The sequence below is a fragment of the Ischnura elegans genome, chromosome X (assembly GCF_921293095.1).
Source record: "Ischnura elegans chromosome X, ioIscEleg1.1, whole genome shotgun sequence".
Taxonomy (NCBI): domain Eukaryota; kingdom Metazoa; phylum Arthropoda; class Insecta; order Odonata; family Coenagrionidae; genus Ischnura; species Ischnura elegans.
Window position 1 is genome coordinate 104654937 of NC_060259.1, and position 26770 is coordinate 104681706.

General features: G+C 38.0%; 1 protein-coding gene across 1 annotated transcript in view; it reads right to left on the reverse strand.

Moving 5' to 3' along the window:
• Nucleotides 1–5503: 5503 nt before the first annotated feature.
• LOC124171095 (protein 5NUC-like) overlaps nucleotides 5504–26770 on the reverse strand; it is a 36149-nt gene continuing 14882 nt past the window's right edge. Inside the window, exons 2-9 of the mRNA XM_046550240.1 lie at nucleotides 21085–21282; nucleotides 17158–17359; nucleotides 15322–15519; nucleotides 13001–13164; nucleotides 11340–11439; nucleotides 9938–10099; nucleotides 7824–8027; nucleotides 5504–5743 (exon numbers count right to left, since the gene is read on the reverse strand). Of these exons, the coding sequence (XP_046406196.1) occupies nucleotides 5514–5743; nucleotides 7824–8027; nucleotides 9938–10099; nucleotides 11340–11439; nucleotides 13001–13164; nucleotides 15322–15519; nucleotides 17158–17359; nucleotides 21085–21282 (1458 nt within the window). The 3' untranslated portion in view covers nucleotides 5504–5513. The remainder of the gene's footprint in view (nucleotides 5744–7823; nucleotides 8028–9937; nucleotides 10100–11339; nucleotides 11440–13000; nucleotides 13165–15321; nucleotides 15520–17157; nucleotides 17360–21084; nucleotides 21283–26770) is intronic.

Below are 26770 nucleotides of genomic sequence, written 5' to 3' on the forward strand. Positions count from 1 at the left end.
AGCGAGGAAAAACGGCAAAAACACATGCAGGGCTTGTGTGGAGCAGCACGTTGGAGGAGTGGGGTTGATGTATCTAAATCTTCCGTTATGATCCTACTCCGTTCTTCCTTTTATTTAACTATTTGGATCACTTCTACGGTTATTTCGCACGAAGCAATTGGATCGGCGGCCCTGATCACATCGGATATTTAGTTAGGCATTGCAATTAAAATTATTACTCCTAAAAGAGTTTTTTTTATCGTAAATACTCCCGGAACACCGAGGAATGGCAAAATATCTCTCACGATAGTTTAGTTTTTTGGATGAAATTGGTGACGATGTATATTTAAAAGCACGAAAGGCCCTCCTGCAAAAATTCGAAAGGCTTTTTTTTCCGCGCTCTAGTGATAGGCTCGCGATCGCTGACGTGGCTCCGTACCCAAAAATCCATCCGAATGTCTGCACCGTCCATCTCAGCGAAGCGGCTCTGCCGTTCAGTGTCAGATATTTAGGTTTGGAGTATCCTCTGTGTGAAATTGACGGGAGATTACGGTTTTCGAAAGTTTACAGTGTAGGGCTTCACATTGACTGTGATTCTACCAAAGTTTGAGACTGCAATTAATTTTGTGCTCGTGAAAAAAGTCATGGTGTATTCCAAGCTGCGTAAGAGTGGAAGATCCTCAATTCACGCGTTGAAGTCTCCGGAAAATTTTGGGACGAAACTTCAAATTTGAGAGCTATTGTCAGGTTAACAGACATAATTAGCGCACCGCATGGTTAATACATCTGCCTGGCTTTCAAATAATGGGTAAAATTTGATGTAAAATTAATAGTATTAGATTCAGTGCGATTTTGGCTCCGGAATAAATATATGAATCTTACGGTGGATATTTCTACGGTGGGGTAAGCTGAAATATGACTTTTTTATTTTCTCAGGTCAGACTGTCTCAAATTGGAAATTCTCTCAAAATTGGATGACATTAATCACCGCCACCCTTTAAAATATTTTTGCAAAAATTCCTTTGTTGAATAATAGGCTTAGGGCGGGGTAGTAATGGTTGGTTAGACAAGTAATTGTGGCCAAATCGTTGATATAAATTCTGAGAATGTTCTGCACATAACTAGTAAAGAGATGTTTACATTCGCAAGTGAGGTTCAAGCCGTATTAATGTGGTAACTATGACTATCTAAATATATTTTCTATCGAAATAATTCGTCAAATTTGCATTTATGCATAAAAATTAGCATGTATTAAAAGTTCATGATAGTTAAAGCTTCATGTTTCGGATTATTTTATCTCTGGGTCATGAATACATAGGAAGAGAAAGTTTTGAAATAAATATATTACAAAAATTCCAAATTTACCACACAATCAAAAAGGGAATATGGAAATTGTGGTCACAAGCCGAAAAAAATTTTCGGTGCTGTGCTTCTTATATATATTAGTATATATTATTCACGCCATAAATTTCATAAAATAATCTCTTTATTTTGTCTGTGTAGTGCTGCAAGTTAAAGTGATCGTTTGCTATCACGAAAATGACCGTATTTATTATGTCTTGGTCTCCTTAGGCGTTTGTTTCCAGTATCCGCCTTATTTTTCGGAAAATCAAACTCTGTGGTTCTTAAATTCGAGGCTGGTATAATCCAATGTCGAAAGTAAATCGTATCTAAAACCGACGACCGTGATACTCGTTCACGACTTTTTCGCACGGGGAAAATTTTATCTCGAAGAAAAGTAATTTTCAGCCAATCCTATTCAACAGCATAAAGACGAAATTAGGGAACATGATGGCCAATTTTTTACTGTTGGGAACCATTTTTATCACGAAATTTATGCAACCAACATTTTATTTTGAGGGCTGACAAAAATGTTTTGGATCCTTAATTCAAAAAACAGCAAGAGGTGAACTTAAAGAGTAAAGAGAAATAGAAATGGTCACTGTTAATGTAAAAACCAAGCAATGACAATTGAAGGAAGAGATTTATTGCATTTATATAAGATCCCTCTAATAATAACCACTGCCACCAAAGTAATAACTTTTTTTAATTTGAAAAATCAAACGGATTCCGTAAAAAAACGACAAAGGAGGCCAAGCCGTCACAACTAAGGCTATTTCGGCAAAAGCCAACGTTGATTACAAATTTCAGCTCTATACAAGCAAAAGTAGAGCTTATTTGATGACATGTATGGTTTTCCGGTGCGTGCGAATTGGAAATAAATCAAGGAGACGCATTGATTTCGCTCGATCGATTAAAAACGCGAGTTACGCGTACTATTATAGAGCTGACAGCATTTAACAGACCATATTTAACATATTTCTATATCTATATTATGAAAATTTTGCCTCTTTTAAAGCGTAAAATTTCGATGTAGCAATCTATATTTACAGGGATTTTCTCTGAACGCCCTGAATATTTCAGTATGATAGCATAAGTGTTAAACGAATAACTTATTGCGAAAAGTGACAGAATACGACTGGTGTTAGCGGTAGCGATGTTTACTCTTAAAGGGTAGATGAGTTCAATCATAATACATTTGCTGTGCACGTAGTTGGAAGGGAGAGCCATTACGTTATTCCCGGAGGTTGACCCGACCTTGCAATATTGCCTTCGGCCCTCATGCGGATCCTGTGCCCATCGCTTGGAGGCACTGCGTGCATTGATTGGATGGCGTTTGGAGGCTGAGACCCACTGATCATTTGTTACTTGCACTTCGAAAGAAGGGAAGGGTGGAAAGAGACGCGGCGTGGGCATTAGCGAACTCCCAACGGAGGCGCGGGCCACGCCCAACGGGGACCACGGCGCGGGCGTAACGCCCATCTCACGGACTGTACTTGAAGCGCCCGCTACAAGGCACTCTAGCAGGGATCTCACAGCCTCTGAAAACTCTCTGCCACCCCCGGGATTTTAACCCGGACCGATTGGGTGAGAAGTCAGCGCGTCAACACCAGCAGCATGCTTGACGCCTCGCGGAGTGGGCGCGCAGTGAACTCACCAGAAGAGGAAGCGACTCACAAAAGGAAAGCTGTCGTTCTTGATTGACATCTATCGAACGTGTGCATCGGGTTGCGCATATCGTTGACAACTAAAGACCTGCCGGAAACGATCTGCGACGCGGCACTCAGATTCACGAGAGAAAAGCTAACTTTTGCTCGGAGTTGTCGTTAAGGGAACTTTCGTAAAAATCCTCGTGAGTAGTAATGATATTTTGGATGAGCCCAAAGACAACGAGGAATTTAAATATTTTTTTTTCATGGCGAAAACTAGTCAGACTTTCAATATCATGTATCTCGTCTTAATCACGTCTCTTTTTAAATTATGAATTTACATCTTGAAGATGACGGCGCAAAGCTGGATTTTTAGAGGGTTTTTCGATTAAATAGTCGCGTGGAAAAGGGGCCTTGTGGTCTGTGGTTTAATCTTTCAGCCAAAGGTGGAATAGGAAACTAATCCATATTTTCTCGATACGTAGAAATATTAGAGATGATAATTTAACACGGAAATCCTCCGTTAGTCTCATCCCAGATGGTTTGGTAATGGAAGGAAAATATTTCAACCATTCATGACCTGTTAACAGTGATATCGCACATCAACCGATATGCATAATGAACTTTTTTTGTGTTTAGTAAGGCTTCAAGATAAGGGTTGCTGATTGACCTAGTTGACAGGGAAAATTTGAGATATACCCCTCTGATTAAACATTCTTTTGCTTTCAAATCGATGAAAAAACTTATTTTAACTTCTTCAAACAGTTCTATTTTACGCTCTCACGTTTTGAGTGGTCCCTGTCCGGCGATCCGTCTGGGCGTCGTATTGTTGAACATGTGTGTCCTCTCCATGGAGAGGCCTAAAAATGTTCTTTTTTTAAGTGTAAGGGACGGATGCATATTCTGGTCCAGGTTTCTTTTCCTATATACCAACTATGTAAAGGCAAAATACGCAAGACCGCACAATGGTGAGCCAGCTGAATGGCAAATGCTCATTTCCACGGAATTAGCTAAATTTACAGGAGAATAGTCGACGGCTGAAGTAGCCGTTAATTCACTCAAATTCATTCAAAAGCCGGAGGAGTTTCCACATTTTCTATGGGTTAATAGTTATTAACATCAAGTCTGTACTCTCCTAGACCGTGAATTTCTCACACTAATCTAAATTTACCGTCTTTTTCGTCAGCACTGTCACGTCGCTCACTCTTTAGCACTACCAGTGAAATCTTTGACTTTTTTGTCATAGAAGATTCTTTAAAAATATTTAACTCATACATTCCGGCGGCAAAATTGGCAAAATTAATGCATTTCATGGCATTTAAACCTAACTACTGATTTTACTTTCATTTTATGGTTTACTCCATGTATTAGGAAAAGGAGAGCAGTGTTCAGGGTTGCGAGCTTCCAATCGGTGCATTTCCATGGGGTGACACGTTCATTCACACGCTTTGTGTGGAAAATAAATTGCCCTTCGTATTTCGCTGAGTGCATAGAAATTCCAACAATTTTGTTTGTGGTCATCGATTTAAAATTTTGATTTTACTTTCCAAAGCTGAAATACATCTTGAAGGGATATGCTATTTATCTACAAGTCAACGCTGTATTAAGATATTTCTTAGCTTTAGGCAGGTTGTGGAATAGGGTATTCCGAGATGAAGAGAAGGAGGAATGCATTGTGTGGCTACGAAATTTAATTATATGAAATTAATTTGCTACCATATCTTTTAAATCATTGATATTTCTCTTGATCAAATACCGCACTTGCTGTGCACTTTGAAAAGATGCTGCTGGGTATTCCTCACATATTTCCTACAAAATGTAATTCATCCTGGGAAAAACAAAAATATGACTTCAAATCATAATTTTGCATAACCTTATGAATTTTTAAAGACTATACATTTATACAGATAATAATTCCCTTTATACAGATAATAATCCATACATGGCAAGGTTGTTACAGTGTGTGTAGTGTTCAACCAGCCAGATATGAGGTGGATTCTAGGATAATCTATGTGAAAAACAGTAATTCAAATGTCCTCATTTTTCCCTTATAGTTACTCCAGGTAAATTTATGCATGAAAGCATTTTCATGCAAATTTTGCCATTGACAAACAGCTATGTAAAAGAATTTCATCACTATTTTTGATACATGGTATCAATAGTTATTTGAATACAGTTAGTTGTAATTCTGAATAAATATTTAGGTGTGATTAACGAGGCAAGTGAATATCTCTGGGGAGCCAAGATCAATGTGAGGCTTCGTCAAGTAATTTTTAAAAAGGACATCCCACAGTACTAATTTATATATAAAATAAAAAAAATGTTAAGCAATTGCGGTCATTAAAATTGATGAATAGGGAGCACTGCAATTGCTCTAAGCAGTGGATGTTATATATGAAGTTCAAATGCAAAAAAATGTTCATTTCAGGGATTGAGCCCGGTCCCCTATATTTGCACCTAAATATTTTCATATTTCCCACAGTTTGGTCATTTAGGTGTAGGATAAAAGAGAAAGAAGCAAATCTTTATTGGAATTATTTTTCATTAATTTAATAATAAATTTAATAGCGCAACAAATAAAACTGCCACACACTCAGTAGAAAAATGTGTTGCGGCCGACTCTTGATGCAAACTTGCAGTCATCTCTGTCACATGATCTTCCTGATTTTTTAGATCCATGTCAGAGTAGACAATTTGAATTCTCCACTCCACTCCGTGGTAAACTGGTGATTTCTTGCGTAAGTAATTTGCCAGCATTTGTGTGTCTGTTACATCTGAAAGGTGTAAGAACCAGAAATGAAATCTCTGAATTTTGATCGATGTACTGCACTGCATATTTAATACGGCAATCATTTCTTATGTTCCCAAGTATTTTGAGTACCTACTGCTATTGAGTGTGAGATTGTAAATACTTTAAACCTTAGAATCAGAGCATTTTTCCAGCCCCATAATTATCTCAGATTTCCCATATCCCATATCAATCCCATAATTATGTTTCAATTTCAAATTCGTTTTACCTTTTTCCTCCTGAAATTCATCCCAGAATGATAATTTAATGGTAAGGTTGAATCAATTTGAAGAAATTAGCTTGAATTATCATATTTTTAACTCTGCTCTGCCCTTTCAGTGCCAACCAATTTTCTGGGTACTATGCTAAAAGTGCCGAGGCATCTTCGCTGATTTTGCAGTAGGTTTGGAAAAAAATTAGGTCTCAAAAACAACCAATGGTATGTATTCAAAAACTTAAGGAAATCTTTATTATATGTTGTTTCACCTTTTTAATGTATTATCTGACCAATTATTGGTAATATGAGTTAATTTTTAAAATTTAAAGAAAATAGATAATGTGAAAATAAAATGAATATTGACTATTGAATGATTAGAGAACTATCAGCATCTAAGAGCGACAGTGCTCTCGCGCTCCCGGCACTTTTCGCAAGAGATAGATGAAATCCTAATGGTTCAGCATAGGTGAAGTAGTCTCAATGAATTCATATCTGACAAGGAGGTCATCGAGGACGCTTAATAAATTCTCGTGGTACGTTTCCCAATCAAATCTATTCTAAGGTTTGAAAGGAGTGACGGAGGGGGGTTGGTGGACTGTTGAAAATGTTTTTAGCTTACTCAGGCATTTTCAAGGGCCCTGAAGCCATTTTCGGCACCAGTTTCCATACAAACCTGTCCCTGTGGTGGGCATTACAATCCCTATGAGTGTGGGTGTTCATGAGAGTACGAAATATATGTAAGATGGTATGTAACAGGTCTTATGGAGGGACAGGGCATAGAAAAATACAGCAAAAAATGGCCAAAATCACATATTCTAATTTTTTCGCTATGTTCCATCACTTAAAATTTTTTTCAATAACTAGCCGAAAGTTCCCCGGAGGGCCACAAAGAAAAAATGTCCCCGGAAAACATTTTTGTGGCAAACAAACTTTGTGGCCCTCTCAAAAATATTTTATAAAAAACGCGCTAGAAATTTTCAAATTAACGCCATTCTCCTTGTCGCACTGAAAATTCTTGAAAACAATTGGGCATCTGCTACATCAAAAAATCTTTCAAATGCTGTCTAGACCGAGATATCTAAAGAACAACGTGTGAGGGCTCAGGGGAGCCCTTCGAGGATATAACGCGCCGGGGCCGGGAACCAAGGCAGTGGCTTGTACCCCCATATCACCCGGGGAGGGGGAGGAGAGGAAGGGAAAAGGATAGAGGCACCGCCACGATGGGAGCCCGACGACGCCTCTGGGAGAGGAAAGGTGCGGAAGGGACGGGACGATGGAAAGACACCTCAACGCTATAGAAGCGAAGAGGGCCCAACTATAAGCGAAACCAAGCAAAGCTATTAATGTGCCAGCGATTTTAGTGGGTTTTCCTATGAGGAAGAAAAATCCATTGATCAAATCGCTAGATAATATCTAAAGAACATTGGAAATCGTATTTTCGAGCTAGGTGGGTTTCTAGCGGGCTGGAATTATGGGGAGGTTAGTCCTATTTGATCCCAAATTGGATGCCCCAAGTACGGGAAAAACCCCGGAGAAGGGACTTTTCACCCTCTTATTCAGCTATGCCCTTTATGCATTCATGCTGCCAAGATTTTTTCTCTCATACTATTCAAAGCCAAAAGTTTAAAAGGGAATCCATTGACAATATTTCGTGAAATATTGCAGATTTTGGTAACTATGTATGTATTTAGTGAACAGACCAGTTTATCTCAATATTGGAAACGAATATTATTTCACCAATTAAAAAATGTTATTTGTTTATTTTTCTCTGTTTTTCCTTTCTGCTAAAGAATTTTTTGTATATCTAACTTAAAGTTTTGCATGGAATAAAATTTGTCTCAATTCTTACCTTGCGTTCTTGAGGATATAATATTATTTTTAATGACACGGTAACCATCACCTCCTTCTGCTAGAAAACTTGGCATCAAGACAGAATAGATTTCATCAGGATTGAGATCATTGAGTACAGGTGTCCGGCAGGATGAGCAACGTACTTTAATCTCCATTGTGCGATTTCCAATGGGTCTGCTCATGTTATAGCGCACATAGAGGCCTGAAACATTGAGTATGGATAAGTTTTTATAAACAATTTTTAATTATGTGAATGAACATAGCAGATAGGATGAAAGAGTCACAGGATAGTGTAGTTAGGAAAATATCATGAAAATTGGGAGTCTTTTTATTAATAAGGGACTATGACACCAAAGTCAAAGATCTTGACTTTTAAGGCCTCACAAAGAGGCCACATTAGTATCAGTTTGAAGATATACATCATTCCCTTTTCAACTATGTCTGTCAAAAAGCTGTTCCTTTATTACAACTATAGATGTAATCATTTACCCAGCCACCACAATATATAAATTTGAGGCATGATGGAAGGAAAAATAAGAGACCTGCTAGTAAGTAGCTTAGCCCTTTCTTATGACACTTGTAAGCATCAAGAGTGATGGTGGAGTGGAGACCTAAAGTTCAGCCCCCTCCTAGGTACTTTCATTATTGTACCATTCCAGAGAATTCCATTAGTTATTTATGCATAAAAATAATGTTTCCAATCTTGGCACTTCTACACTTTGAAGATATTAAATTGTAAGACAATAAATGGAAAATAATTTGCATTAATAAAATTGATAGCCACTCTCGTGGGAAAGTAATTGCATAACAATAGTGAGGCAACCATTAGATATGCTGGAAATAAAACCCTATCATCGATAATTTAGTCATGAAGTCACTTTGGCAAAGAAAAAAAAATGTCAATTCATGTGAACCTTGAAGTAAGTTTCTTTCATGCAACATTTAAGTTTTGGTTACATAATTACAATTATCATTGCTATCAACGACTACCAACTTCTCTCAATTAATTAGCATGGTCATCTACTGCTCCCATTAGGCCATATGTTCCATCTAGACATTGCCATTTTTCTCTCGGCTGCTTAAAGGACTTCATATACCAATTTGTATTTTCATCGGCAGATCGCTTACTGCAGTTGATTTTTTTAATTTACAGAAAAACCTAATATCAGTTGTTTAGCTGTTATTGGGCTTACTTAATTTCATCAACAGGACTTAAATAGTTGTCAGGAAGAGCTCTGAATGGCATAAGGTACGAAATATGATGATCTGCTGTGTATATGAAACACATCCACATCCATAAGAAGATAATGTTTAAATGAAGATATATGATGGCATTCCCAGCCTATTCCTCTTCAAAGTCTTATCCGCACCTTATATAAGTACCATATATGTCTGAATATAGTCCCCCCTTTTTATCCAAAAATGTCCGTGGTAAAATTAAGGGGGACTATATTCAAACGCATTTCTTAAATTATTTCCTCAAACTGAAGTCTCAAAATTAGGGGGGACTATATTCAGAGAGAGACTATATTTGGAGAAATACGGTACCTTAACTCGTGGAAAAGTGATTAGGTACCCATTTTTTCCATAAGACCCCTACAAGAAACAGATACATAAGTCTAAAAATTTGTGCTGAATGGCTCGGTATCTATAGTTATTCTGTTCTAGCTATCAAGGTATCTATCTATAGTTAGACACACTCAATTTTCAAAATATTTCCCTACTCCAATTTCCTGTAATGATACATATATTTATTGTTGTAAAGATGTGTAAATTGACATTTTTTCATTGCTCATGAAAGGTCAATATTTATGCCTAGTGTCAAAAGAATTGAGAATAAGAAGGGGAAGAGTCCATCAGCTTCAAAAATATTTTTATTTACAATTATCCATGATGCTTATGTTACATAAGGCCATTAACTGCTTGAGTACATGTCAGGTCAATCAAGCATTGTATTTAATTTTTCATTGTAAGCAAATAATTGATGGACAAATTTAATTCTTAGGAATGGCGAGGGTGATTAGAGCATGATTTTTAGCCAGGAAACATTATATAAATTGCTTATTTTCATGAAATAAAAAATTAACTTGCTATGAAAACTTTCATAAATACCGGATAATTGGAGAAATCCTCCTCCAAGGCTTGACCCTTGAGGGTCATGGAATGATGCGCTGAATTCCAACATTTCTCTTATATGCTTCCCTAAGAGCTGGACTAAGAAAACAGCATTTTCAAATGGAAGAACTGTTAACACATCTCCCATGGTGATGGTCCCTGTAAATGGAGAAAAATGAATGAAGGGAATTCTGGTTCACTCAAGACGAGGTGATTGAGTTTTACCAAAGGCTAGTTTCTGTTGGGAACATGTGTGTTCCTTTGATTATCATGTGATTGAATTCCTTTTAAGTCACTTTATTATAGAAAAACGACAACCTTGTAAAGAATTTGAAAAGCTGAGTGAATCGTTTGGGAATTCAGGTAGCAAGGCTGAAATTGCTTAGGTAAAAAACCTGTAAAGCTTGTAATTGTAAATTAATGTGTACAAAAACAGGAAGCAATGTGAAAAGTTCACTGCGATACCAACAGGCAGTATGTATAATTAAAAGCCACTATTAAGGCACGCCACACACTTCAGTTCATAAATAATTACATAGCAAAGTTATTCCCTTTAACTTCTAATTCAGCAGTGACCTTATTCCTCACTTCTTCACTGATGAAGTGGCAAAGCTATAGGAATACAATCAGGAACTCTTGCCCATTTTCCCCTCACTAATTCTGTGAACAACAATCTGTGTACATGATGAGGTGTGTAAAAGTAACCCTCCATTATGAATGATACCTTCTTATTATTGGTTATACAGAATGTAAAAGAGAAGGAATACGTCACTATGAAAAGGCTGGCGGATAGGAGAGAAGAATGGAGAACTGCGTCAAACCAATCTTAGGATTGTTGACTCATGATAATGATGGCCTTGTTATTGCTCTGTAATCCATTCATTATCAGTGCTACTTTTTCATAAATCTGGATTAGGCCTTATTTAATTTTCTCATCCCATCTTGTCTTCTCTGAGCCATTTATCAAGACTTGGATGTATTCAAAAGACTTCTTTCTTGTTGTTCAAGAATACATTGGATCAAATATGGAAGGTGGGCACTTGTGCTCATACCATCCAATTATATGGGAATCTATGGGCAGTCAGACTCACAAACTACCCAAGTGCATACAAAACTCATCAATGCATTGTGTATATAAGTGAAATATTGTTTTTTCTTAATTTCTCAGGGATATAAAATAGATGGTTTTTGCGTGTACATAGGTATACATAGAAAACAATAACAAAAATCATTTTGGCCAAAATGATTTTTGTTATTGTACCCGGGTATCCTCAGCCCAACTCTTTAATTTTGTCACTGCACTGTTAACTCTACAGGTTATCAATATGAACATGATTATTTGCACAATTATTCAAATTTTCCCATTCTAGCTTTCATGGTACTGTTCCACTGGTCTTACCCTTGGCTGCAGTCTCTTCAATTGAGGTCCTTATTCCTCCTCCGTGCTGAATAGCAATTGCTCCATCACTCCATCCTTTTCCAGAATAGGTTTCAAAGTGCTTCCGAAAGACAATTTCATGGTCATCATCGTTAATATAAATTTTTAGTCATGAATAACATGCTTGATCAAAAATGTGTTGCATCATGAGGCAAGATTTTATTATTTCAATAAAGAAATCAGGTCTGTCAGACTTACGTCTGATCACAAAATCATATTAACAAAAAATTATGTTTCCAGAAAAATTGATTTTTCCACAGTTGGGTTTCGAAAATAAAAAGTAGGAAAAAGAAATTCCAATAAAACATAAAGTCAGGAATTTTTGTTTTATAAGTTACAGAGAATATTTTTTCAATTCGGAGAAAGAAATAATATCATAATAGAATGAAAAAGAATAAAATCTTTTTTAAAATATCAAATATTGAAGTTTAGATGATTTATAAAAAAGATATTTGCCAATGGTGGCATGGTTTTTATTATGACCTTTAATGAGCTAATAACAAATAATGGCCTAAACCTCAAGATTTAATATTTTAATATAGGCGAACTAGTGGTCAAGAACAAAAGAAATACCTATATTAGCAAAATCTTTTGCACTCTAACCCTCCACATACACATTTTTTCCTCTTTCAATGAATATTTTTTAAATTTGTTTCCAGTTTTGTTTGGAGAAAAAGTTATGTACACCTAGGACAAAATTCTTCATGGAAAAATCATTTGGCTCAGCCGACATTGGAACTAGTATATCCAGGATTGCAGGTCTTGTATGCTGCCAATTGTTATTTGTAATCTGATAATTGAAATATCTTCCTTTTTCGTATGTCTTTTGTTCTTACTTGTACTTCCGGTTTTTTCTAATGAAGATCTCACACCTATACAGCCGTGTGTTAATTGATTGATTATCCTACCCAATCCTAACACCAATTACATCACCAAGTCATCCTCTTCCGAGGCAGTTGTTACATCCTGGTTCGGATTTTGGCAAAGTCAAATGATATTTTCATGAAGAATTTCGTCCTTGGCAGCAGTCTCTTCAATTGAAAACCTTGTATTCCTTTAAGTTTATACACATACACTGTCCACCTTGGCAAGTGCTTTCTACAACCATATATCAGTGAGTTAGTTTAAGAGCCACCAAATGTTGGCATTTTCTGAGCAGGAATGCAATATAAACCATGGAACTGGGCACATTGTGCATGCATGACAGACTTTATGGAGTTTTTCCAAGAGTTCAAATGCTTAAGGCACCAAATTTTTGTTAATCATAGGTATGTAGAAACAAGAGTAAAATTTTCATGATTCTGCAGCATTGCAAGTATAAGTTCATATTTAGCAAATTATGCGAGATATTTTTGACCATACTCTGTAACAAACCCCTACAGCTTGAAATTTTTTGTAGTGGTCTAGAATTAAATTCACTTCACTGAATATCTTAGTTCAAGACCTTCCTAAGTATTGACATATTCAGAATATTCCAAGCTCAATCGTTTTAATTTGAAACTACACATGTACCCCCAATTTTTATTTCCTCTGGTTCCGTGAAAGTTATTGTGTTGATGTTTTAATTTTGCCTTTATTTGTGAAAAGCTCATTGCGCTAGTGTTAGTGCTTCATACACTTACATAATAAACCATAGCATCAGCAATCAAATTTCCCAGATTGCATTCCACATTGCGGCAAAAGGATTGTGTGCCATCCAGCAATACTCGAGTGGACCCAGTCTCTCTCTCCGACAGAGAAGCAACTTTTGGATACCATCGATCCAGCTCCTTTAATACTTCTTCATCTGTGGAGGGAGATACATATGGAGAACTCCTGAGTAAAAACCTTCATTCATTAATATTCTTCAGCACAAAACAAAAACTACCCAGACCACTATGCTATCAAAGTTCTTTAATTCCCGTGGCAATTTTAGAGTGGTGCAGAGAGCCAAAGGTCCATGGTTCGATTCCCGCTCCAGAGGAATTTTTTCTCATGGCAATTCATGTGAATTTCATGGCTGTTCACGAATCAGGTTTGAAATAAACCACATTCCAAACACAACCTATTTCACCTATTTTACTTGCATCACTTTTATAGCCATTGCCATTGTACATAAATCAGCCAGAATACATAGAATTGGCCCTCATGCCAGCTCCTCTATTCAGGCGCCACCTTTATGAGAGTCCATTTTCCCTTCAAACCAATGTCTTTTCCTCATTAGCAATGTAAAATCCTCTTCCCCTCCGGCCAGCCCCTGGCAATGGCCAGTGAGCAGATTTTTTCTAACGGCCAATCCACATATGACCACCCCTGACCTTTCCTTGCACAATATGCTTTGTAAATAGTTTGGGAATTCCCATCTAGAGCAAAATCTCTGGATCATTTTCTTCATAGAATGATTTTCTCGGAACAGTTAAAACAGTTTCCTTAGCGATAACTCCTGTCGCATAGCCAAATGATGATGTTGGACTCTTCCATCATTTTCCCAGCTATCCCTATCCATATCGTGGAGGTGTCATCAGGATCCTCAATTGCAGCGATGCCCCCTCCCTTTTTCCCTTTCTCTCCTGAGATCAGGGTGAAAGAGTCTTTCGACTTGTTGACCTTTTGGATCAGGTCAGGGTTAAAGAGTCTTTCGACTTGTTGAATTTTTTGGCCATAGCTCTCGCTTCTATTTTAGAAGCTTTCTCTTCTCCTGAGTGGTTATTTCTTCTTTTTCAAGCTCCAAAGGGGTAGGATGATCAGGAGTTAATGGTGTACCCTTCCTGTGATGCTCATTAGAACAGTGAGTATCTGGATTAGAAGAGAGCTGCAGCCAAAAAATTGGACCAAGATCCTGGGTGGGTTCCACAAGGATGCACACTCCTAACGTCCAGGGTACAAGTCAAAAGATTCTTTAACCCTGATCTCAGGGGAGGGGGGGGGGAGGAAAAGGGTAGGAGGCATGGCTGCAATTAAGGAGCCCGACAATACCTAGAAGATTCCTTTATCCTCATCAACATTCAATAAAAAAACAGCAAAAATACAGCAAGCATTTGACTCCACTTGTCTGATGGTCATTTTGGCATAAAACAGGAATAATGTACTAATTTGATCGCTATCAGTAATGTCGGCACATATTTTTATTGTTCAAATGGTATATTTAGAGTGACTAGTGACATAGGAAGTAATTGATTACACTCGGTACATGATCATGAGGAATGTTTTATGTCATTTTAACTCTACCTTTTATCATAATACGGGGGGCAGAAATTTTGTCTATTATTGCATCAGTAGACCACATTTTGATACAAAAAGTGCTGATTCAAATTTGGTCAATAAAACACAACTAACAATCAAATTTTTGAATTGAAATCCCTAAATAAAATTGCACTGAAAGAAAAAATGTCCAACGAATTGTAGGGTTGCTTATTATTGTTTATTGCATGTATAATGTGAAGACGCTATTGTATAGTCATAGTTTTAAAAAATTTCAATTTCTTCTAAATCGATGCATAGATGGCAAAAAGAGTTGTTCTTTTCTAATCAAGTGAATACAATTTGCTAAATTTGGTTGGAAATTGGTGACTTGAGGGCAAAAACATTGTCTATAATTTGAGTGGAATGACCATAGAATATTAGGTAATTGGAGCTTCAACCCCCTCTAATATTTATGCTAGATATAATCTTAGATCACCCCCACCAAACAATGACCCCCAAAAATTCATTCCCCCTGTATAACATTCCTGTGGCCTCTCCTCTCCAACAATCCCTCCACCATTAAATTTCCTAGCCACAGCCGTGAGCTACGCATTGGCAAATGATCTGCAATTGGGCATTGCACCAGGTCATACTGTGGACCTTTTTCATTCTGAATGTGTCAAGTTTCAAGTTTGCTCCAAATTTAAGAAAAAAGATTACTTTAGGGTAGAAGAATTTCATATCAGGCTGCACATATGGAATAGTGAACACAGTGTTTTACCTTCAGGAACTTCAGAATTTAAAAGGATGGGGTTTCCTCCATACCGGACAAGTTCTCCATCTTCATCAAAGGCCACATTTAAATAGCCAAGATATTTTGTATATGCAAATGCTTGGACAACTGCTACTTTTCTTCCTGATTTCTGCTGCACTATCTTTGGATACACATCAACCGGCTTTTCTGAGTCCGGAGGAGTACCTAGAAATAACATAATAAAGTGGAACTCAGCCAAAAGAGGAACCCAGACATTTCCCTCCATACATGAACCTAATTCAGTATAAGTACATAATTAGAAAATATGAAATATGCTGGATTTGCTTGATATGTAATGACTACTTAAAAATTACTACAACCAACAAGCATTTGCCCAAATCAGTGGCTAATGATAAAATGTATTGAACATATGAAAATATTTCATGCATATGTAAAATATAGACTCTGAAGCATATTTTATGGTGGCAATGCATAAAAACTTGGCAATATTAGGTGCACTCTCAAGTGCTCTTGATAGTTGTGCCTAAATCATATCCACATTCCCGTTAAGAATAAATTGTTTTTTTAACAATCTTATAAATGAGTACCTCCTAATTTAATGGCCTCTTTATAAAAACTTTCTCTGAATTCAAACAAAGTAACTGCACATATTCACCACTAAATGAGAAAATTATGTTACTTTCATTAACTTAAGGTTTTGCAGTTGTAGGCACTGAATAGGTAATTTTGTGATTATTTTAAAGCAACAATGTTGAAATGGTAGAGTACCTATGTAACAAAAAAGAATTTTTATTTCCATCCATCCAACAACATGTTGAAGATGTTTCGGGTTTCCCACCAGGTGAGGCTGTCCATATCTGCCGACGTTTCAATGGCTGTGTCGCCCATCGTCATCAATCCCTGGTGACGATGGGCGACACGGCCATCAAAACATCGGCAGAGATGGAGAGCCTCGCCCGACGGGAAACCCGGCATCATCAACTTAAACATGCCGGGAAAGCCTCACATCTTTCTTCATCCAACAACGTATTTCTAGGAAATTTTTGAAGAAATATAATGATCACTGGTCAACAATATTAACATTGGTTTAAATCATCTCTCCACTCAAGTCTGCTGTCATCTAACAGTGGCGTAGCCAGAATTTTGAAATGGGGGGTTTAACAGACATTTTGGGGCCCTTCCAAGGTGTATGGAAAACACGCCAGGGCAGTGGCGGATCCAGGATGGGGACAAGGAGGGGCTAAGTAGGGGGTACCCCCCCCCCCATAGATTTGCCACTATACCAGGGCAAATGTGGGTCCTCCTCCAGTAGATTTTGGGATTTTTGATGTTGAAAACGTGATGTTTTTTAGGACTCAAAAACAATAACTTTGTATGAGTATCTAAGAAAAGTTATCTATGGAGGCCATCACACTAATTTTTGGCATCTCTTTTAATGGCTCAAGGGGGGGTTGTAACCCAAAAACCCACTGTGGCTACGCCACTGTCATCTAATCCTTTTCACATTAATGTATTTCTCCTTTTTTAATCCTTTTTGAAGAAACATTTGGTGTTTTATGATTTGTTTGACCAGCAGATGCTACCTGTATCCAGCTGCGTAATTTCATGAGAATTTATGTTGCTTCAAATATCTGAGAGAGACATCTTTATCTGTTAAGTCATATGGGAGAGGGCAATCATATAACATTATGACTATCAAAAGTAAGTTGCGCATTGCATTAGATAATGGCTTAAAGGTCTCCAATCGACACGGCAAGGCATGCTGCAATTACAGAGGACCTTTAAGCCATTATCAATCCTATCAATCAATTCTGGGAAATATGAAACCTATGATATTCTCACCTGTATAAAGGAATGTATTTGTATGTCCACCAATGACAAGGTCAACATCAGGCACATTTTGAGCAATATCCAAATCAGTTTTGTACCCAGAATGACCGAGTGCAATTATGACCCTCACCCCTTCGGCTTTCAGCTTGGCGGCTTCCTTTGCCACACTCTCCACTTCAGGAAAAAGTTTCACCTTCCCAAGCTGTGAAATTTCCTATGTAGAGAACAATTTTAGTTAGCCTCGATCAAAGCATTTGCTATTCATTGTTTTTCAGTCTCTGATAACACATATAACTATATATTAACCTTATTTAACATGATTGATCTCTGAAATATATTTTCAGTGAGACGCAGTAATTTCGAGATGGTTTGAACACATTTCTGTGGTGAAAGGAAGGTTGACTAATTTGGTATCAGATATCTTTGTGGATAAGCAAACGGGGTTAAAGCAAGTGGGGAAGGGAACCCCTTGTTCTATCCCAGACATGATCAGCGGGTGGATCCAGGGTCTGGGCACAGCCATTTGGGCGCAGCCGCCTTGGTGCGAAAAATTCTGAAGAAAGGAGGAACTTGCATGGGTCGTAGATTGCTCTAAAAACTATTTTGAATAAGTCAAATGGATACATTAGCTCGCAAAAATACCTTCAGCTTCTCCATTCAACATCAAAAGAAATAAAAAAATTGCATTTAAAATCGAGATAAATTTCTCTGAGCCGACCACTGTGCGAAGACACCCGAGCGTTGCCGAGGCCAGGCGTGACGTCATAGGTGCCTAAACAACCATAGGGAGTAGGGAAATACGCTGAGCGCATGGTGTAAAATTTGTTTTGAGGGAGTATTTAGCCGCTCATCGTCACTTTATTTTGTTCTGTTATTCTTGGGCAAGTTTTCCTATTACTATTGTGCCTAGATTATTACTTGGGATATTAATAATGCGGCATCGGGATGATGAAGTACAAGCGTTTCACTTCGTGTGTTTTGGTTATCAGAAAAATGGATGATAACGTTGCCACTCGTTCGAATAGTACCCTGTAATTCATCTAAGTCTACATAATACCCCGCAAGCCGCCTGAAAGGCGTGTGGCATGGGGTGTTAGAACTCCAGCCTTTTTTTAGGACACCAAAATTTGATGCCACGACCCTCATGGAATTTGTTAAGACAAATTATTGCTATACGTCGGCGGCAAATCGAGTTGTAAAAGAAACTTGTAATACTGGAGGATAACGATCGTAAGCTGTGCTGTTGACATTAGAGTAAGCTGTGCTGTTGAATTTGGCAACACCGGATTAACGGAGAAGGTTGTCCTATCCGCCCTACGGTACGAATTCACAGCAAAACAGTCTGCACACAATCCACATGTGAGATCGCGAATCGGTTCCGCTGCCAACACACACACAAGCTAAAACCTATTTCAATAATATAGGTAAATCCATAAACAATATACTAGCATATACCATAAAAATATAGTGGGAAATAGGCAAATAATCTTATCAAAAACTGGATGTCACTATCACATTCTTAAATTCATCACGTACTACTTACAATAACAGAACTCGTTATGATGAATACAACTATTTATTCACTGATTTAAACCCTGAAATTAGCCCACACAGGTGACATTTCTCACTACTATTCGTTGAAATAATGGAATAACAAACTACACACGTAGTTTTCATTTCAATAGCGTGAACAACGGAGATTAGCACGCCACTGACAATTTTTACACTACTGTTAGACATTTATCGATAGCGTAATAGCACTTTTTACAATTCAATCACGATGGAACACTGATAACTCTTGGCCGATATTTTTCAACCTTGTCAAACTTTGTGCATTACAACCACTGGCACTGTGATTATAATCAGTAGCTTAACGGGAGATGTCACGTTGAAAATAACACTATTTTGGCACAAAATGTTCCTAGATGTCTCCAATCAGCGAGCAAAAGTTGCATTGACTGGAATTCACCCCATAATACAAGCACAGACAGTCCTAAACGACGAATTCTCCGGTACCTACGAATAAACGGATGAAGTTAATGTATATAAAAGCTAAGCGGACATTAGTAAACATCAAAATCGTTCTAATTACATACTTAAATGAATGATATGCCGTCGATAACATCAACTTACAATTAACGTATCCCCCTTCCAATGGCCGTGGCTCAGACTCCTACAACGATGTTATTTAGGTATTATCAAATTTTTGGTTTAACTGCTCCAGTTTTATATTTTATGCCCTTACTCAGATATTAATATTATAAATAATGCAAAATACGAGGGCTTCCAAGCCTCTATCGTCGGATATTTATCTTTAAATATAAAATAATCAACACGTCTAACAAACGAAGCTCTCACAACTGCTGGCAACTATTACAAAAAATCACAACAATAGCTTCGCGCGATGTTTAGGCACCTTTGACGTCATCGAGGCTTCGTCGGCAGTGGCTTGGGGGGTGAGGGAGTTTTTCCCGCGCTTTAAAATTCGTTATATTTATCATTAAATATCTCGCGAAGGAAAACTCAGATTTACATGCGGTTTTCTTTGTTGTATTCAGAAAATAATTTTCTATCCGCCTATGAAATAAAAAAAATTCATGCAAGTTCCCCAGTCACCACCGATTGATATCAGATCAAAATCAACAGAAAAAATAAAGCAAAAGATCACTTAGAAAAGAAGCAACGTAATGAATCGGAGAAAAAATTTCATGATTAGAATAGCATTTATTTTCCTCAGAAATTATCTGGAAAACAAAGCTATTCTATAAAACGTGTAATGGCTGAAAACGGCTAAATATTGATGGAGTGCTTCAGGATGGTTATTATTCCTTGCTCTCCAATTCATAACGTTGCTTTTTGTTGCAGTGATATTGTGCTATCAGGCTGTGAATTGTTATTCGGGACATTAGGAAAGAGCTAAAATACAAATTTAATTCAGATCAGGTAATGAAGAGAAAAATCGCATCGTTTGCTGTCATCTTACGGAATGCTTTCGGGAGAACAAATTAACCGGAAATGTTTTGTGCAACTTGTTAGCAAAAGGTACCTACTCAAATTCTAAGTAGCATTTATTAACGAAGAAATAGCAAGAGATTTTATTCTCTCGGAATACAATGTTGTATCTACAACGCAGAATGGATATAGTTCGGGAACAGCAGGAGGCCCGTGAGACCACTGGCGCAGCGAGGGGGGGGTTTTGGGGGTTAAAACCCCCCCAGAGCTTTGAGAAATTTTGTGTTTAATACATTTTACTTAATTGGATTGATATTACTGATAGAATAGTGAAAGGATTAATAAAACATCCTCAGAAAGCCGTAAAACTCACCATTTTGAATCACTTAGTTTAAAATTCCGCAATTCATTAATCTCGCACCTAGCGCTTATCCTGGTGGGTATTCCATACCCCCACACACCCCGCTATTAGTTGCACCTAAACCCCCCATTCCTAGCTGCGCCTCTGCGTGTGACTATTGATAGCTGTCCGCAATTAGCGTTGAAAAGTATATAAATAATTCCAGCAGTAAATGGATATATGGATATCTTAAGTAAGATTGAACAAGTTTGAGTCTTCAATATTTATTAATCCGTTTTTAAAACTACTTCTCCTACTAACGATTGAATTCCGCTGTAGGTGAGCCGCTGAGTAAAATAAAGTTATCAATTTTTATTCGAAAAAAGTGGTTGTGTTTCTGTAAACGAGATATGTTGCAGGAAATAATATATTAGACAAGTCAAAATATATGTTTTAGGCATGCATGTGGTTTATTCATATGATTGGCACGTCTTTTGCAAAAATTTCCTCCGCATGGCCCAACAAGCTTACCCACGCACCAACGTGATCACCGCAACAAGCAGTTTTTACTGTTGTGCATGACGTTAGCTTACATCCCTCCATATCGTAGCCCATGTGACATTATCACCACCAAAATAATGTCTTACCTTTGTGGCTGGAGTGAGGTAGCCAATCACTCCCACCCGCGTGCCGCTGAGTCGCAGCACCACTGACGCTTTGATGTAAGGCTTCAGCGTCGGCTCTTCCGTTGAGTCCAGGTTTGCCGCCAACACGGGCGTGCTTATGTTCTTCACGAAGGGAACTAGTCCTGCAACTTCGTCGTCAAATTCGTGGTTGCCCAAGCTCTGTTCAAAGAAAGAGTGCATGTTAAGAAGCAGCCCAGAACCTGTGCGAGGCAGTGGGGCCCCGGGCGGAAGATTTCAGGAGGCAGCAAAATTTGGAAAGTTTATTTTAAAAAGTTATTTAAATTTTAAATTACATTTTTTGAGAATTATTAATAATTTATTAATTATCAAACAATTATGTGAATAAAACTTCTTAATAGGAAACATAATAATATAATAAGTAATTTCAACAACAGTATTTCAAAAATAGCTTATGAAGGTATCATATTTTTGCGGTTGGGTAGGTGGGAGGGGGATTAAGGTAGGGGGGCAGCAAACTGATCTTTGCCCCCCCTGGCAAAACTCCTAGTTCTGGCCCTGAATGTAAGTATCAAACGGGTGATTCGATGCGAGAAAGATCAAAATACGACCCATTGAGAGGATGCATTGTGTCCTATTTATAAATAACATGGGGAAAACCGTAAGAGAGATCAGTTTGTGGGTTGAAGAAGCATGCTTAAGAGACATCGTGAGTTGGGGTTTTGTTTTGCGTCAAAGCTTTTGATGAAATTTGGAATGATGCCTTCTTTAAAAAAAACGTCAGAATAATAAGTGATAAAATACATCACTTTATCAGCGTTATTCATTGAATACGAAAATGGTCGTAGGTCAGTCCAATTTTGAAATGTACCGAATTTCATCTTTTCGCAGCTGCCAGCTTAAAATTCAAATTTTATTAATGTCAGTAATGAGTGTAATTGCGTAAAGAATTGCAATTATTTATTGATTGTCATTTATTTAACACAGAATAAGTTTCCACCTTTCCATTTTCCCGGAAAGCATGCACTAAATTATTGCAGTTAATTTATTAGTAAACTTCTAGCTCCAAAGCATGTGAGATTATTAGCTTTTGATATTTTTTGACAGGAGAGTGAACGTAATATGTTCTATATTAGACTAGCACCGCAAAATTTGAGAAATATTTTGCATATGGGATGTGCATGGATTTCGTTTTTTAAATAAATGCTCTAATTCAGGCAGCAAAAACAAAACCCTGGGCGGGCCCGCGGGGATACACTCCAGGGGCACGGCCACGACAACGTGGCCGACCCGCAAGTCAGAAATTATTAGGGGCGGGCAGCCAGGAGGAGGGACGAAGGCGTGGTCCTAAATCGAAAAGAGCTGGCCAGAAGTCATTTTTTCAATTTTTTCCAAGGAAGTTTAGAAGGGTGTATTCGGATTCTACAGGGTATCGCCTTCAATATTTCATACCTCATAGGTTTGTGTGATTATTGTGTTGACCTGTGAAACACGTCGCATATGACCATGTTGAGAGTAAAACGCCCGACAAGGGGGAAAAGTCATTTTAGGGAAATTAATCTTGACATATGACTGTTCTCGCGGCTGAACTTTAAGCCACTGAGGCCGAGTCCAAAGGGCTGCAGATGGTGCGTCGACTGCCACAGAAAGAGGTTATAGCTGCGGTATAAACATGGGCGTACCCAGCAAGGGTCAGGAGGGGGCAGCAGCCCCCTAGATGTAAAAATCGCAAATGTCTTTAACGAAAATAATATTTTTTCAAGCAAATAATTTTAAAAACTAATAAAGAGCTGTCACAGTTTCCTTAAAATGTTGATTTCATTCACCTTTTCTATGCTTAAATCTTACCTACAACTTGAACAACCATGGCTTGCCCTCCCCCCTAGTTTTGATCCTGGGTACGCCCTTGGGTATAAAAGAGAAAACTTGTCGAATTAGCAATCGTAGACAATAAGCGACGGCATTCCGAGGTGTTATGGGTAAGATAAGCCATAAGATACCCTGTGTAAGATAGGCCATCTAAATTTCTAATTTAGCCTGTGAATATGCCGTGATATTAGGCCGCCAACAATAAGCCCTCTCACCACCCAGGGGAGAAGGGTCATCTTTATGCGAGTGAAGATGGAGACAAGAGTGGTCAGTGAAACGACACAGATTTCATTGTAGGCGTGGAAACATTTGCTGTAACGGCTGTGGTACTGCGAATTGGAAGTCAAGTGTAAACCACCACATTATTATCTGTAGGAGTCGTTGATACTCCAATTATTGAAATATCGGAAGTAATGGAACTCTCACAGGTAAAATATTTGAGAGGTAAAGTAGTCCCCCATTCGGATCTCCGGGCGGGGACTGCCCGAGGGAGTAAATCGGTCAGCTGTGATAAAGTTAAGAGGATAGAAATATGGAACGTGAGATCACTTAGGACCTGCGCACAGTGGTCGGAAATCGAAAAACGCCGGACAAAAGTCCGAAATGGCTTTTTTTGAGGTAGACAATTGAAATTTGGCACAAATACGGGGAAATAGTTGCTGATTTTGAAATAGTAAGTCATTTTTATTAAGTCTCAGCCGTTACGGAGTTACGGAGGCTTAAACATGACGAAATTTCGAAAAACACGCCATTTATCATTTTTCTTCGAAAATGTAAAAAGTTACGCAGATGGTAGAGCAGTGGATGGATTTTCATGAAATTTTTAACATGTTCATCTGTCATTATAGTTTCTTGCTTGTACTTTGCATAAGTTTCAGACATTTTTGTTGATATTTGTGTGCTGTAATGTATCAAAATGGCGGAAGCTTTTTTCAAGCAAAATTTCACTTAAAGCAGTCATTATCTTTTTTATAAGAAATATGTATGTCGAGATATTTCGTAATAATACTAAGAAAACATATTTAAACGTTTGTCTGCAAAAGGTTTGGGAAAAAGTTTGCGGCCCTGAGAGAAAATTCGAATTTTCGACCGCGCGTCGCGGTCCGGCTCCACGCGGCGGACCCCGGTAATATCGATTGCGTGTGATGGTTGAAGTTCTTTGCACCTAAATTCCTCAAATTTGTCTTTTTCAGGCAAAAAAAAACTTTTGTGGATTTCCTAAGGTTCTATATCGAAGATATTTTGAAAGCAGTATTGGTCATTAGGTCATAAAATGGCGGACATTTTGTTAGGCAAAAGTTAACATAAAGTAGTCATTATCTCTGGTTTTAGAAAAATGTATATCATGATTTTTTGTCAGGGTATTAAGTAAACATAATTTTAAAGTATTCTGCAAAAATCTGCGGAAAAAGTTTGCGACCCTGAGAAAAAATTCCAATTTTCGATCGCGTTTCGCGGCCCGGCTCGGCTCAGCGCGGCCTCGAAACTCCGACTCTTCGCACTGACGAATTTCTGAGGACCTTAATGTCCTGTGTTCGCCTTACTCAAGACGTCCATGCTGTCAATGATAAGCAAATGTCATGTATTTATTATAATGGAGGGATACTATATTTAGATGCTAAGGTACGAAATATTACAAAATAAACATGGTAAACCTCCGGGTTAAGATTTGGTATTTTGCTGTGCGACTCCAAAGCAGCTGGGTTCTACATGCCTGCCCTGTACTTTCATGGGGTTTCTTTCCTGTCCCCGACCGAAGTGAGAAGGTTCGAAGTGCGGATTAGCCGGGGTTGTGAGGAAGAAGAATAAGGCCTAAGAGAATATTTTTTAAGGTTAATAATTTAAGCCATATATTATTTTACTGCATTTGAGATTGGAATTGGCCTTACTTTTCCGTTTATCATTGTTAATAGCAAATTGAATGCTACTGAATAACCCCTAAAATTCAATTTATCCAATCCAATAATCTGTTCTTTTATGTAATCTCTCTCTGCTTTCGCAACTTCTCTAGTCTCTTTTAGCCACTGAAGGCGAATAGGCCGGCAAAATCTCGTAGAAGATGGCCGAGGATTCGCCCATAGTATCTCACCTGGAATATTAAAATTACTAAAAATTCCCGTAATGATTCCAATTAGATAAATTACAGATAAAATAGACACGTAAATCTCATACCTGTATTGTCATTTAGTAACCTAAGTGGCACCAGGGAGCTCATAATTAAATACTCATCTGATGAGTCAGATAGTTCCCACAATTGCTTATATTGGGCATGGCCCGAACTGCCATCAAATCCATATTTGCACACTAGTGTGCAATCTACTTCATCATATGATGTTTCAGCAGTTGAAATGTATGACAGAATTCGCGAAGCTGTGTGATTTAAGAGTTTGAAGACTCACTTCGCACATGTTTTCAGTTACCCTGATTCCTTCGGGGTATGCCATACTTTTCGCGTTTAAGACTCTATCGTAGCTTGGATAAAGCTTGTGTCCATAATTTTGAGCCGAGCGTCTCAGTGTATTTTACTGACTCTTCGTTAGCTCAGTTGTAATAACGAGAGACACGGCTTCTTCAGGGGTCATTTCCCTCTGGGGATTATCCCTTTTTCTCCATTTAGACATAACTCTTCTCGCCCTACTAGGAGTGGTTGTCGTTCCTTCGGAAATTAGTTCGGCGGCCGTAATATCTCCTTCCTCCCTCAAACTCCAAATCCAGGTTGCCAATGCGAGCTCCGCAGCAGAGGAAGACATTTTAATATTTTGGACCTTACGTCTTTTTGATCTCTCCGAGGGAACACTAAAATCTATTTCCGGCCTTCCCAGTGAACCTAGGAAGTAATTATTTAAAAGTAAATAACCCAAGAATAAAAATATTATGTCGTTCAATGAAAAAGAAAGGTTTTCACCGGATGGTACTTACTAGTCACAGCAGAAGTGCTAGTCAAATACTGACGCACGGTGTCAGGAAAGTTCATCGACTCCATGAGCCATGCGTTATTACGCTTTAAAAATGTATTTTTATTCCGAGTACTTCTATTCCACCTTTGCAAGTAGGGCAACAAAAAGCTTATTCTGACAAATTCACGAAGACTTCCATTGGGGTCATCAAATTGACCTAAATCAAATCTTCGCACAAGAAAATCCACCAAATATTCCATTTTTTCAGTTGGTGATTTGAACTTTATGCCCATCAATCTATTATGGAGCTCAAGCTGTGTGATAAAATTGGAAGACATATCCAATAAGGACTGAAAAACTTGTCTAAGGTCTGAAAATTAATGTGATAGAATGAATCTACCCATTCCACAAATTGTTCAACAACGATAGGCTACATAACACCAGAAAGTAGGGGTGAAAAATCGGTATTGAGGAAAGTTTGTAAAAAATAGTTCAAGGGACGTAAGAAACCTGGGACGAAAAAGCTCGAATGACTAACACCAGGCAAAAACACATGGAAATATATCTTACCTCGAATAAGGTGTGGATTGCTGAGGAAAAAAACACCGATGTAAACAATAGAAAAAAAAATCGGTAGGGATTCCTATCACTCACACTCAATATCGCGAGTAAAAAAATATTTTTTCAGAACAGATTTCTCCAAATTCACTTCACCACATCACTTCACCACAAATTCCAAGATAGAACTACTGCTCAACATGCATTTTCTTTAAAGGAAAGGGAAGGTCCACCCAGGGAAAACCCATCATAACTGTTAAAGGGTGGGCGGTGTCATAAAAACACCCTCATGCCGGGTCTACACTAGTAACTTAAGTGACTACTTAAGTTGGCTCTGTACTTAAGTTGGTAGTGTAGGTGTCACC